We start from the raw sequence: 13,262 nt of genomic DNA on the forward strand, positions 1-13,262 counted from the left end.
AAAAACTACAACTGAGGCTACGGGCGTCGTGCGTCCTACTTATAACATCCAGTGACGTCGGCCGTCGGAGTAGGTCCTCGAGGGCAGCGTATCGACGTCATGGACGCAGACGCCGAAGATTTTCCGAAGCAGCACAGCTGTGGTGATTACTGTCGTAGATATGGAATACGTCGTCGGACCATCCCATCGAAAGAACGTTACCAGGTAAGAGAGTAACTTGTTCTGCTGTGTTATAAGATTGCTGACTGGCAACATCGGGGCAGTTGCTGGGGCTCCTCTGAAAGGCCCCGACGCGTCCCTGTTTTGTATTTATGATATTTTGTTCTAATAGTTCTGGAACTGTTTTCATATGGAAAAGAAATGGTATTATATTCCACTCTTCACCTGTCGCAAACCTTTGCCCTATGTGGGGACGGACCCCTAATGACCTCAACCCAAATGGGCCCACCACCTGAAGACCGAGTGCACGTTTCGTACGTAAAGCAAGTTTATTGTACAATCGTCCAGGGAGCAGTTAGATGGTGCTGTGGAACCAAACTAACCCAAGTCTCAACAAACCACATCAGTTGATACATTTTATACATTTCTGAAACAGTAAAAACAATCCCAGATACCTGATTTACAACCCACCCCCACATGTGATTGGACAAAACCTCTTCAAACAAATCCCATCTTTCTCCAATTCCTACATTCTCATTGGTAGCCGTTATCTTAACTTTTATCTTCAGCTCATGTGTAGAGCACACCTCCTTAGGATTCGTCCGTGATAGGTCATGACATCATCAACTAGTTAACATTCATATGCAAGCATAATGAATTACTAGCAATAACTGGCCTAAGTTCTTTTAACCGTAACTCTTAATTCTCATAAATACTTCAAGCAATATGAAGAAGGCTGAGTAAACAGGCTCTCTATGAATTAGCAATAACTATCTCATTCCCTGGTTTACTATCTCCATTGGAACGCTATAATCTAAATAACTCATTTCATCACGCACAGCACATCTGAAAATACAATTGAAGCTTCTGGGTTTCAATCACTTTAGCCTTGAGCACTGTGATTCATCCCATGGTTTATTGCTTGTCAGAACAATTAGTGAATACACTCTGTCAAACTCCCATGCATTCAAGAGATTACATCTGCCTTCTGCCATAGTGATCAGACCATAGCACCCATGGCCGCCTCCTTTAGCTGAATGGACCATTGCGAAGGTCGAAGTTACTTATTTACCCAACCTTTGGCCTCTGAAACTCTGCAGAACTAGTTTCTCAAAAGTCAACCCCTGACTACCATGTTTTAATCGATTTATAAAAAGCCCACTATATGTAGATTTATAAATCCCTGTTATGCATTTTCTCAGTGTGCATGCATTTTGTATAAATACCATCTTTCCTTTACAGTGAATTCTTCAAGACAAGCCTCCTTTCTGGCATGCGCATTACAAAAACTCTTTATTGCCTGCTTCTGGCCACTCCATAGCACATTATGTCTGAATCGTGTTTATATTTCATTTGGCTGTTTTAGCATTTGTCTTTCTACGCATGCAAAGCTAATATGTATCAGTTTAACCAAAAAGTAATGCTAAATTACATATCCCATTCACATTTATCTATATTGGATACATATTATACATTGCGCAATGCTTCCTGCACCCGCAGTCACAAATATGGCGCATGCAATAAAATCCCCTCTTGATTGTGGAGACCTTTCCTGACCACACCAACACCTATTGTGGAACTCTGGCCGCTGAGCAGCAGGTGGAGGAGTTCAGTGCTGCTGCAGTTGGTGCTGTACTTAGCGATAACATGGTCACCTACTTCACCCCTGTCCTTCCTTCTTGATTATGCAATGAGCTATGTTAAAACCTATAGAGGTAGGATAATTCTTTGGGAAGTTTAAAATCAAAAGCTTTACACTATGCAATAGCTGCCTCAAAGCCGACATTTCTTAAATAGCACGTTGCGCAAATGAATGCTCGAAATCTACAAGAAATGTGGGTCAATCTGCAGGTGTGATTATCATTCTAAACCAATTGGACATCTGTCTGTCTGGCCACACTTCACTGTAGTCGAGGTAACCTGTTCTAAAGTCCTTTCTATGAGCAGAGGTCAGGACCAGCATAAAGTAGCAGTAATTTATGTTGGAAACAAGTTTAATAAAAAAGGAAAATGCCAAAAACAGCCAGGTGCTATTCATGAAAACAATAATATCAAGAGCACAACTACAATCTTTCTCACCAGAAAGCCTGTAGTTGCACACATTAAGGTATTGAGCAACATATCTCCGGGCCCGATATCCTGCAGGTCCCTTCGCTCAAAGTATTGGTCGCAGATTATTTGTATTACCCCTAACAGCACATGATATAGTCTAACCGTTTTGCTCGGTATTGGAACGGGCGGTCGAAAGGTATTTAAATACAAAGAGAAGACTGATACAACTCTATCGAAAATTCAAACTGTAAAGCCTAAAGTGAAGCTTAAACACAACCCTGACTTTTTTGCTTGTATTGATCACAGACGTCAGCCCAGGACTGTCCGATCAATTCGTCCTTCCATGCTGTGCTTTTCGGTCTGGCAGAAAATCAGTCATGGGTCGGTGAGGGCTGCAGTGTCTTCAGACTGTGTAAGCTTGGGCAGAATGGGTAGCCTTGCTCGGCCTCAGCATCCATGCCTTGCAGATAAACGAGGGGGCTGTATAAACAGCAAGCAGGCACTCTTTCAAACCTCTGAGTGAAAATAATGTTCTTACAGTGGACAAATGTAATGTATACTGAGTCAGGCAGAAGAGAGGAAACTAACATCAGACTCCCTCATTGAGAGTTCCCCAAGGATGGCCTCTCGCACTCCCATACCTATTCCTAGTTTGAACACTTCATTTTGAAGACTATTCCCCCCCCCACCCACTTGCCCAGTGCCCCTTTGCTTACTAGCTAGGTTCACACTATAGAAGAGCCACATATATAAACTCAATCATCAGCAGCTTCCCATAGTCGCAGTTATGACCTGTGATCACCACCCTTCTGACCTACAGTGCATTTAATCAGAGCTACCCAAAGCAGGAAATTATATGTGGGCTCCTGGCCTCCGCGGCAATCCATAAATAGACTTCAAAGCCAGTTATCAATTTCTTATTCCAATACAGCACGGCAGACATGCTGTTGTTTATGCTGCATTCTTTATTTTTTTATTTGACATTTGTATGGCGCCTATACACAAGTGTTTCCTGGCGCCACAAGACAAGTTGGGGGTGGGGGGGGGGACATAGGAAAACAGCAAAAAACGTTTATATTGGCCTTGCGACAATCCTGCAGTGCAAGTACAAGATAAGGTTATAAGTGCAGGGGGTGGGAAGAAGTGCAGGGGTGGGGTGCACAAAGGGTGGAGGACAAGTTCTGGGGGGGGGGCCAAGACGGCAAGTGCCAGGGGAAAGAGAGGGGGGAAGGGAGGGTGAGTGGGGTGGACAGGTTGGACCAGGTTAGGGCAAGTGCTGGCAGGGAATGATGGGGGGGACTGGTAGGGGGATGATCGGCCCCTGTATGACTCTGAAGGGACCAGGCCCCAGTCGCAGAGGGAACGTTTAGCACAGGAGGGGCAGGGGGAGAGGGAAGGAAGAGGAGAAAGGGAAAGTCTTGAAAGGTGTCCATAACTTAAGAACATCCGGTTCAAGTCTAAGGGGGATCGGGAGGCTGTTCCATAGGGAAGAACCAGCCGAGTAGAGGGATCTATCTCCCACTCTCTGCTTGAAGAAACGTTTGACCTGCAGATAGTTGGAGCCAGAGGACCGAAGGACTCTGGCAGAGAGGTATGTAGGGAGACACAGCTGGAAGTAGAGAGGCCCTAGGCCCCAGACAGCCTTGTGGATAATACATAGGGTCTTGAATTTGACCTTGCCATCACCGGGAGCCAATGGAGAGATTTTAGGGCTGGAGAGATGTGGTCCCTGGCTTGAGGCCAAGGATAAGTCTTGCAGTGCTATTCTGGATGAGTTGAAGGGGCGGAGGGAGGAAAGAGGCAGACTGAGGAAGAGACTTTTACAGTAGTCCAGCCTAGAGAGAACCAGAGGTCTGGAGACATTGAGCTTCTGGGGAAAGGTGAGGAAAGGTAGAATGCCCCTGAGGAGATAGAGATGAAAGTTGGACTTCTTGGCAAGGTCAGTGATGTGTGAAGTGAGAGAGAGGAGTCACAAGTGGGAGAAGGAACGGGACACAAGGAGGCTGGCCAGAGAGTAGGGGGGAAGCAAGAAGCAGGCGTCCCAATGAGAAGGATCTCCGTCTTACTGGCATTAAGCCAGAGATCATTGGCAGAGCACCATGCATGAATAGCAGTCAGGCAGTCCTGTTTGAGAGAGGAGGGTGTGGCGATAGGAGAGCTGTGTGTCGCCTGCATAACACTTGAAATGAGGGGAGAAGGTGGAGATCAAGTGGACCAGAGGGGCCAGGTAGATGTTAAAGAGCCATGGCCAATAGGCTAGAGCCCTGACGGACGCCACAGGTAGATAGTGAGGTGGAAGACAGAAAAGGACCAATTTGCACTTGGGAAGGTCTGTTTGAAAGGAAGAAAGTCAGCCACTCCAGTGCCCAGTCTGTGATGCCAAGGTATCTTGCAGACTGTTTATGAGGATGGAGTGGTTGACTGTGTCAAAGGCAGAAGAAAGATCATGGAGAATCAGAACAGAGGGTGCATTTGAGACCAGGTTAGAGAGAAGGTCTTCACAGGTGTTAAGGAGAGCAGTTTCCGTGCCTCTGGATGCCCTGAAACCGGACTGGTGGTCATGGAGGCAGCCAGACAATTTGGTGTGGAGGGTCAGTTGGGGGATGACTAGCTTCTCCATGAGTTTGCCCAAAAAAGGGGTGATGGAGATAGGGCGATAGTTAGCTGGGCAAGAAGGGTCAGCAGACAACTTTATTAGGAGAGGGCGCACAAGAGAGTGCTTAACGGGTTGTGGGAAGGAGCCAGTGGCAAAGGAATGGTTGCAGAGGTCGGCCAAAGCTGGGGCGAGAGAGGGAATGTTTTCTTGATTGTTCTGGAGAAGCACCTGTTTAAAGGAGAATTTCATAGATCTGACAACTCTAGATATCTCGTCTGGTGCTATCGGAGAGAAGGAAGAGTGTGGGATGGAGAAGGGGGCCAAGGGAGACAAGAGAGGAGGGGAGTTGTGGGCGAGCAGATGACAGAGAGGACAGGATGTCCTGCCTTTTGGAGGAGAAGTGGGCGGCCAGTGCAGTGCAGTGGCCCGGGGAGGTAAGAGGATGCTATTCATTATCGCTTTTGTTAGTGGCTTCTGCAGGCATGTCAGGCTTGAGTCAAAGCTGGCTCGGATTCACTGTGTATATATTGTTTCACAGAGGGCAACTTTGTACCCTGCTTCTTACTGATGATCTTCTACTGCTTGTCACCAACCTTGATGCATCCGGCCTTATGCAAGGGATGAGATTGATAAGTATTGCTCAAGAGTGGTTTGGTGACAGGAATTCTATGGCACGGTCAAAGGATGTTGCTTCTCCTCTCATAGGGGCTAATTTTCCATAAATAATTTGTAAACGTGGAACTGTTACGATTACACTGTAACGTAAGAGGATCCCTGCCTCCAAATTTTCGTCATTTGCACTGCGAGGTGCAAAACGCAGCATTTTGCCCTTCACATTTGCACTCCGCAAAGCAAAGTGACAGAGAGCAAAGGAGCGGCGGGAAAGCAAGTTGCGTTCTGCCCCTCCTCTCCACCATACAAATGCTTGAAAATGAGCTGTGACATGATTGTAAGGAGTTAATGCCTTAATCAAGGCTTTTACGCCTTTCAATCAGGTTACGGCCCTGATGAATATGAACCCCATAGAGTTCTAGAAGAATGTGTGCCTCTTGTACCACCTTGACCGTAATCATTTGACTGTGTCCATCACCTCCACACTTGCTCTTTTTTCTTCTAGTGTTGCTGAAAGGGGATACACGTTACATTTAGCAGTAGAAGCATACACTTGTTTCCTTGTTCTTTGTGCCATTGCAATGTTTATTACAGACATCGTTCAGTAAGATGAGTGCCAAATTGATGAGACGGAAATTGATTAGACAACCGAGTAAGCTGGTGCGTCTCATATAACAATACTTTCCCCATCTACAGATTTCCTGCTGAGGTGTGTGGCAAGCTAAGGAGCATGCACAGAGTGACAACTGTTATCATCAATGCACACTTTTCATGTCAGTATGTTTGTTAAACATACCCCAATGCCCCAAACACAAGGTTGTTAGATTGCATCACACTGATGATCATTAATGAGGATGAAAGACATGTGGTTACCTGCATCCTTGAGAGCCACGTGTCTTCGGTTGATAAAGCCATGTTAAGTCCGGGTTAGGATTAGACCCTCACTCTACCCTGCAAACCTGTCTATATAGCAAACTCTCAAACTTAGGTGTGTTTTTCTCCTGTTTTTAAAATTGAATTGTGAAAGTATTTAAGGTTGCATTGTGAAAATATTTAAAAATTGCATTGTGAAACCTAGGCCTTTTCCCCACAATTCAGGGCTCTCAAACTTAGGTGTGTTTTTCTCCTGTTCTTAAAATTGCAACGTGAAAGTATTTAAAATTGCATTGTGAAACCTAGGTCTTTTGCCCACTATTCAGGACTCTCAAACTTAGGTGTGTTTTTCTCCTGTTTTTAAAATTGCATCGTGAAAGTAGTGCCGTTCTGTGGCTTTGCCTCCTAGCAAAGCACTCATCTAGCAAACCTTTCTACCACTATCTAAGCACCTGTCGTCTTGTCCAATTGTCAACTTATCTCGTCTCTCTGTCTCGTCTGCTTACACCCTGCCCTGTGTCCTTCCCTAGTGTTCTCCTCTACCCCTTCCCACTCCCTTCCACTTCTCTCCTCTCCCTGACCTACTCTATGGTGCTCTCTGTCTCCCCTATCTTTTCTAACTGCTTCTCTATCGACTATCCTGCTCTCCTAACTAAATCTGGTAGGAAGAAGTTTAAAAAGGACATCCTGGTCGCCAACCCAGGCCTCCCTATTACTGACACCTATACCAGTGCCTCCTCCAGGCAATCTTTCACCGACATCCTCTTTGTCGTTCCCTCGCCAGACCTATGGACTCTACATATGGTTTCTGTGCCCTCTCCCTTCTCTTCCTCTCCCATTAATGGTGGCACCCGGTGGGAGGCCCTCCTGGCCTCCTGTCATGACCCTTAACCCTGGCCCTCATTGGCGAGTCAGCCTTCCAGTTAGGGCCAGGTCAAAGGCCTTAAAACCTTATCCACGACTCTATGGAGTCAGTCCTGTCGCCTTTGGCGCCAGGCTCATAACCATCATGAAGACCAACATTAGAATGGGACTATTTACTTGGGACTATTTAACTTGGGGGGGGGGGGGGGTTTAGCCAACATGGAGGCACACACATAGCTCAGTTACAAGGAACTGAGCTATGCGGTCTAGTCTTTTGGGTGTGGCAGGCCTGGGACTACTTTACCTGGACTGCTTTGGGTTTGGCAGGCCTGGGACTATTTTACCTGGACTACTTTACCTGAGACTATTTAAACCGCACCCAAACAGTGGAACAAGCTTCATGTTGTTCTGCTGTGGGCAGCGTAACGCTCACCGTGTCCAGTTCTTTGATGCCAGCTTACCTGAAACCAAGGACCTGCAGAGAGAGAAAGAACACTACGAAACTTACCTGGGATAGTATCCTGTCTTCAATCCATCGCCGACTTCAGTTCCACTCACCTGAAGGTACGAATTCCATCATCCGGCAATGCATGCATCCTGGGATACCATAAACTGGAAAGAGGAGGAAGAAAGCATTAATAAGTGTTTACTCACGTTTCCTCTCGAACGAAGAAAGCCACACAATTCTTACCTGGGTAGTCATCTCCTGGTCGGTATCGTTGCTGGAACATCACGGCGCTCGTCGAGGAATATCGCGACCTGCAAGGAGAGAAAAGACACAGGTTAGCAATATAAAAGGCAAAACAGCGCAGCGCATTGCGCATTACTCACCGAACAGCATCGCGCACACCGCGCTTTCACCTACCGGCCCATGCTCATCTTCAAACTGCATGACAACACCAAAATACCTTTCCATACCTAAAAGGAAAGATGCAAGACATTATTATTCGAACTAAGAGGAACATAAGAACTGCATATAAAGACTGTAAAGCAGCAAACCTACGGAGTCGCAGCACGCCTGTTTTCCCACAGGGGGCTTGCACCAGTGAAGTAACTTGGTCGCTGCTCGCCCCCCACATCTACGCACCTCTGCCACGAGGAGCAGGATGGAGAATCCACCTTTTACAATATTAAGACCCATCTTTAACCAGAGGCCTTACCAAGGGACCGGGAGAGGGTTCGAGAGTGCAAATCATCCAACCAAGGCTGGGTGGCGTCCCCGTGAATACCAGGTGAGCGTAACACTCCTTCCACTCCTCTAAGGTCATCATTAATGTTTACTTGAATGGTACCATCTTGGTCCAAGGCCCTCAAGCCAACCTTCTCCTCTTTGATAGACGCTTCCAGCGCCACATCAATTTCCTTTCTTCTCCTGCTGTCCTCTCCACGGGTTCCTCGCCTCCCCTACTGTCTCCTCCTTGGCTACCTTGCCCTCTCCTCTTTCCTCTTCTGCCCCCCCTCGGGCTGCTTCTACACCTCTGCAGGGCGTACCTCTGACTTGTACACCTCCCCGGAAGTCTTTCAAGGACGGCAACCTTCTCCATTTTACCACTCTAAACTCTCGCTCAGCTGTCAAACACTCCTCTGACATCTGCCGCCTCCTGGAGGAACATGACATCAATGTCCTCGATCTCACTGAGACATGGTTCACGCCCAGCTCTGTCACGAGCTTTGACACTCTCCTCCCTGATGGCTACAAGATCCTCTCCGCACCCAGATCCAACCGTTCCGGATGGGGTGTAGCCCTGATCTTCCCTGAGTGGATTCCTGCCTCCGTCATTCCTGCGCAGGCCTACTCCTCTTTCGAATGCCTTGTCTGCAGGAGCTCTCTCTCCCTCCTGGCCATTCCCTTACTGTGCACCATCTATCGGCCACATGGTCAGATCTCCTCTGTTTTCTCTGAATGGGCAGACCTCTCATCTTCCCACCTGGTCTCAACCACTCAACTCCTCCTTCTTGGTGACTTCAACATCCACCTGGATGCTTCCTGTCCTTCCACTGGACTCTTTTGTGGCCTCTGCGACTCTCTCTCACTCTCTATTCTCCCCTCTGGCCCGACTCACTCTGCAGGGCACACTCTGAAGACCTTCCCCTTTTGACCCCTCTTACCAGTCCTCTCTCCTGGAGTGATCACTTTCTTCTTTCCTCCCATCTCACCCTCTCTATCCCTCAGGCCAAGCCAATTCCAGCACTGCCACCTACCTTCTCGGTTATCCGACCCATGAAGCGTGTGTCAGTTGAGGCTTTCACTGCCACTTTCTCATCCCCATCCCCCCTTGGCTGACTCAAACCCTGACACAGCCCTTTTCATGCTCCACTCTGCTATTTCTGATACTCTTGATGTTCTTGCCCCTGTCATGAGTATCCGCTTGAAGCCCAAAGCCAAGTGCAACTCTTGGTGCGACTCAGATCTCGTCACCCTTAAACGCAAGTGCAGGGTGCCTGAGAGGAAATGGCATGCTTCCGGTACATCCTCTGACAAACTGGCCTGCCGCCTGCTCCAAAGGCAATACCGGCTCTCTGTCTGCACCAAGAAGAGCACCCACATCCAGGCCCGCGTCTCTGCGGCATCTAACAACTCAGCCAATCCTGCCACAGTCTCTACCTCTCTTGTCCCCTCCCAGACCCTCTGCACGGCCCTGGCTTCTCATTTTATCTGTAAAACTCAGGACATCCTGTCCTCTTCCTCACCCCCTCCTCCCTCTACTGCCTGGTCTTCCTCTGGCCCTTCATCGGCCACTTCTCCTCCCTTCTGCTCTGTCTTTCCCCTGTTCTCCTCAGACAAGGTTTCTAGACAAGTCCGATCTATGAAAGTCTCATCAAAACAGGTTCTCCCCTGTTCCTCCAAAACCATCAAGGACCACATTGACACCCTGGCTCCTGCTCTGGCTGATATCTGCAACAACTCCTTTGTCACTGGAGTCTTCCCCTCTCCCCTGAAGCACTCCCTTGTGCACTGCCTTCTTAAGAAACCCTCTGCTGACCCTTCCTGCCTGGCTAACTATCGCCCAATCTCCATCACTCCTTTCCTGGCCAACTTCTGGAAAAGAAGGCCATCTCCCAGCTTAATCTTTACTCTGAATCTGTTGGTTGTCTCCATGACCATCGGTCTGGATTCAGAGTTGCCAGAAGCACAGAAACTGCTCTCCCGAACATCCCTGAATACCTGCTCTCCAACCTCAATTACAACATCCCCTGTCTCCTCATCTTACTTGATCTCTCTTCTGCCTTTGACATGGTCAACCATGCCATCCTGCTCAACCGTCTCCGTGATAACCTGGGTACACCGATCAGGCCCTGGCTTGGCTGACCTCCTTTCTCTCTGATCGAGCGTCCCAGTTCCAACTTGGTCCTTCCTTTCCTCTATCTCTACCTGTGATTTACCCCAGGGGTCTAACCTCTCCCCCTGGATGTTCAGCCAATACCTGGCGCTTCTTGCCCACTGCATTGCCGCTCTCTGCCCCAACTTTCAGTGCTATGCAGATGACACTCAGCTCATTTTCAGGCTCCCTTCAGCCACCTCTTCTCCTTCTCTCATCTCTGACTATCTGTCCGCCATCCAGGAGTGGTGTGCCGCCAATGATCTCTGCCTTAATGCCAGTAAGACTGAGATCCTCCTCATCGGCACACCTGCTCCCTCCTTTCCTGTCACTCTCTGGACAGCCTCTCTTAGCCCTCTTCCTGCTCCCACCTACGAGGCTAAAAACCTCGGTGTCATCTTCGATTCACACTTTCCTTCTCTCCTCACATCTCTGACATCTCTAAGAAGTCACACTACCAGCTACACTTCCTCAGAGGTATTCTTCCTTTCCTCTCCTTCCCCCAGAAGCTCACTGTCTCCAGAGCTCTGGTTCTCTCTAGGCTGGACTACTGCAACAGCCTTTTTCTAAATCTGCCTGCCTCTACTCTCCGCCCTCTGCAACTCATCCAAAACCGGACTGCGAGACCTGTCCTTGGCCTCAAGCCCAGTGATTGTATCTCTCCAGGACTAAAATCTCTGCACTGGCTCCCAGTGCTGGCGAGGATTAAGTTCAAAACCCTCTGCATTGTCCACAAGGCCTTCTGGGGCATGGGGCCTCAATACCTTCAAATCTCTCTTCCTAAATATCTTCCTTCCCGAGCTCTTCGCTCATTCACGTCCAACTCCCTCAGAGTTAGTCACTTCTCCAAGCAGCGAGTTGGTGGTAGATCTCTCGCTTCTGCTGGGGCCTCCCTCTGGAACAGCCTCCCTGCCTCTCTGAAACTTTAGGAGAACCATCTCCGGTTCTGGAAGCACCTCAAGACCATCCTCTTTATTTCTGCTTTCTCTCCTCCTCTCCCCTGCTGACCTCCTTGCTGAATCTGAAACTGCACTGGTTACCTGGCTACCCTCTGATCTTGGGCCCAGGTCCCCTCCCCGCCAGTTGCACACTTGCACTGCCCCCCTGGCAACCCTTGCACTCGGGGACTGTTTCTGTATCCCTACAGCCCCTACCAGCACTTGACACCTAATGTCAACACTTTTATTTATTGTTTTTTATTTATTTTACTGTTACCCTATTTACTGAACTGCCCCCTCCCTTTTCCCCCTGGACTTTTCCCCTTCCCACCTCCCCTGTACTTCCGCGATCTCAATGTCACCTGGCCCGTAGGATCGTTGTCTCCGTTCCCCTCCCTTGGCTCGTCGCGTCTTGGAACATTTGTGTATAGGCGCGTTATAAATGCCATATCATATCGTATCATGTATAATATAGCACACCCTTGTAGGACAAAGAAAATGTTTTCGCACAAAAATAATGCTTTTGAGCTACTTTGTACAACTTAATTGCTTTCCTGATTGCTAATGACAGTATGCACTTTGTGTGTTAAACAGCTCTCTCATCCTGAACATTACGGTGGTCTAATTTTCACCAGCCCCAGAGCAGTTGAAGCCGTCAAGCTTTGTTTAGCAGAGAATGATAAAAAGAAAGGTAAGCCACAACATCTTTAATGTTTCCCGTTTTAGAATACCAAAATATCATAATAGATGTTAATGTTTCCTCTGAATATACTTCATCTTCTATTTATCTATACATATATAAAATAGAACATCTGTTAGTTTGTTCCTTATGCAATTCCACACTGTTCCACAAATTTGCACCAAAATGTGCATAGTTACTTGTTAAGACACTCTGGACATTACTGGCTACATGACATTTGAACACCCCATCCCTATCTCCGGATTTCAGCCCCTTCACGCATGATGGTTGCTTGAAATCGGCAAAACATCAATGTGGTTGTAGAATGACCAGACAAACCTCATTTTAAGCGTCTTAACATGAGAAACAAAACTCACGTTTCAAGACCTTAGGACTCACCGTTTCTGAGCTATGTGCACTGCAACGCACTGCACCAAGCCAGGGTGAGGCGACAGGTGGAGCGCACAGAAGGTCCCATTATGCTGCAGCATGCCAACTCTCGCCTCACCTCCACGTCTGCTCTAGGTTATGTCAGCCAGCCACACATATCCATTCTGTGTGCAGTTTATTTCAGAGTAAAGCACATCAAGCGTTAAGCGACTCAGAACAGCGACCCACAGGATCATTGATTTTCAACAATTGATGAGTTATCATATCCGCCTACAGAACCTGTGTGCATCGCTTTTAAGATCCCAGATTTCATGTGCAGATTTCTCTTTAGCCGGTAAGATAGTTCAGCGGGTTGAGTGCTCACTGCTGTGATCTGTCTTTGACCTGCAAGTCGCAGTTTCGAATCCCGGCAAAGCAATCTCAGCCCATTATCCTTTTGAGGTCGAGACGTGAGTATCAACTACGGTTGGGTGATAATTGTATGTTAATATATGTTCTTTGTAAAGCACTTTGGCGAAAGTACTATATAAATAACACATCATTATCATTATCTTCAGGCTCCTGTTGTTACAGCTTGAGATGCTTCATAAACATCCAGTGTGTGCAGAGGGTGGTGACATTTTACCTTCCACGCCATCATGGGGCACACACTGTGATGATACTTCAGATGGTGTCACATTTTCCGACGTAGGAGTACCTTTCCATATGATACTAGGGTGGTGAGGCTGCTAACCCAGGGTCCCCGTAGGGGTGGTAACGAGAGAGGTCCTCATGGGGAG

At 47.8% G+C, this 13,262-nt stretch overlaps 1 protein-coding gene across 12 annotated transcripts in view; it reads left to right on the forward strand.

The window, feature by feature from the left end:
- The window catches only part of UROS (uroporphyrinogen III synthase), a 1,119,872-nt gene that overhangs the window by 345,821 nt on the left and 760,789 nt on the right, over positions 1-13,262 (forward strand). For all 12 annotated transcript variants that reach the window (XM_069611496.1, XM_069611501.1, XM_069611504.1 and 9 more), the window contains one exon: positions 12,009-12,105. In XM_069611496.1, coding sequence (XP_069467597.1) covers positions 12,009-12,105 — 97 coding nt within the window. The remainder of the gene's footprint in view (positions 1-12,008; positions 12,106-13,262) is intronic.

The sequence above is a fragment of the Ambystoma mexicanum genome, chromosome 8 (assembly GCF_040938575.1).
Source record: "Ambystoma mexicanum isolate Mex_15411 chromosome 8, UKY_AmexF1_1, whole genome shotgun sequence".
In the NCBI taxonomy this organism is placed as follows: domain Eukaryota; kingdom Metazoa; phylum Chordata; class Amphibia; order Caudata; family Ambystomatidae; genus Ambystoma; species Ambystoma mexicanum.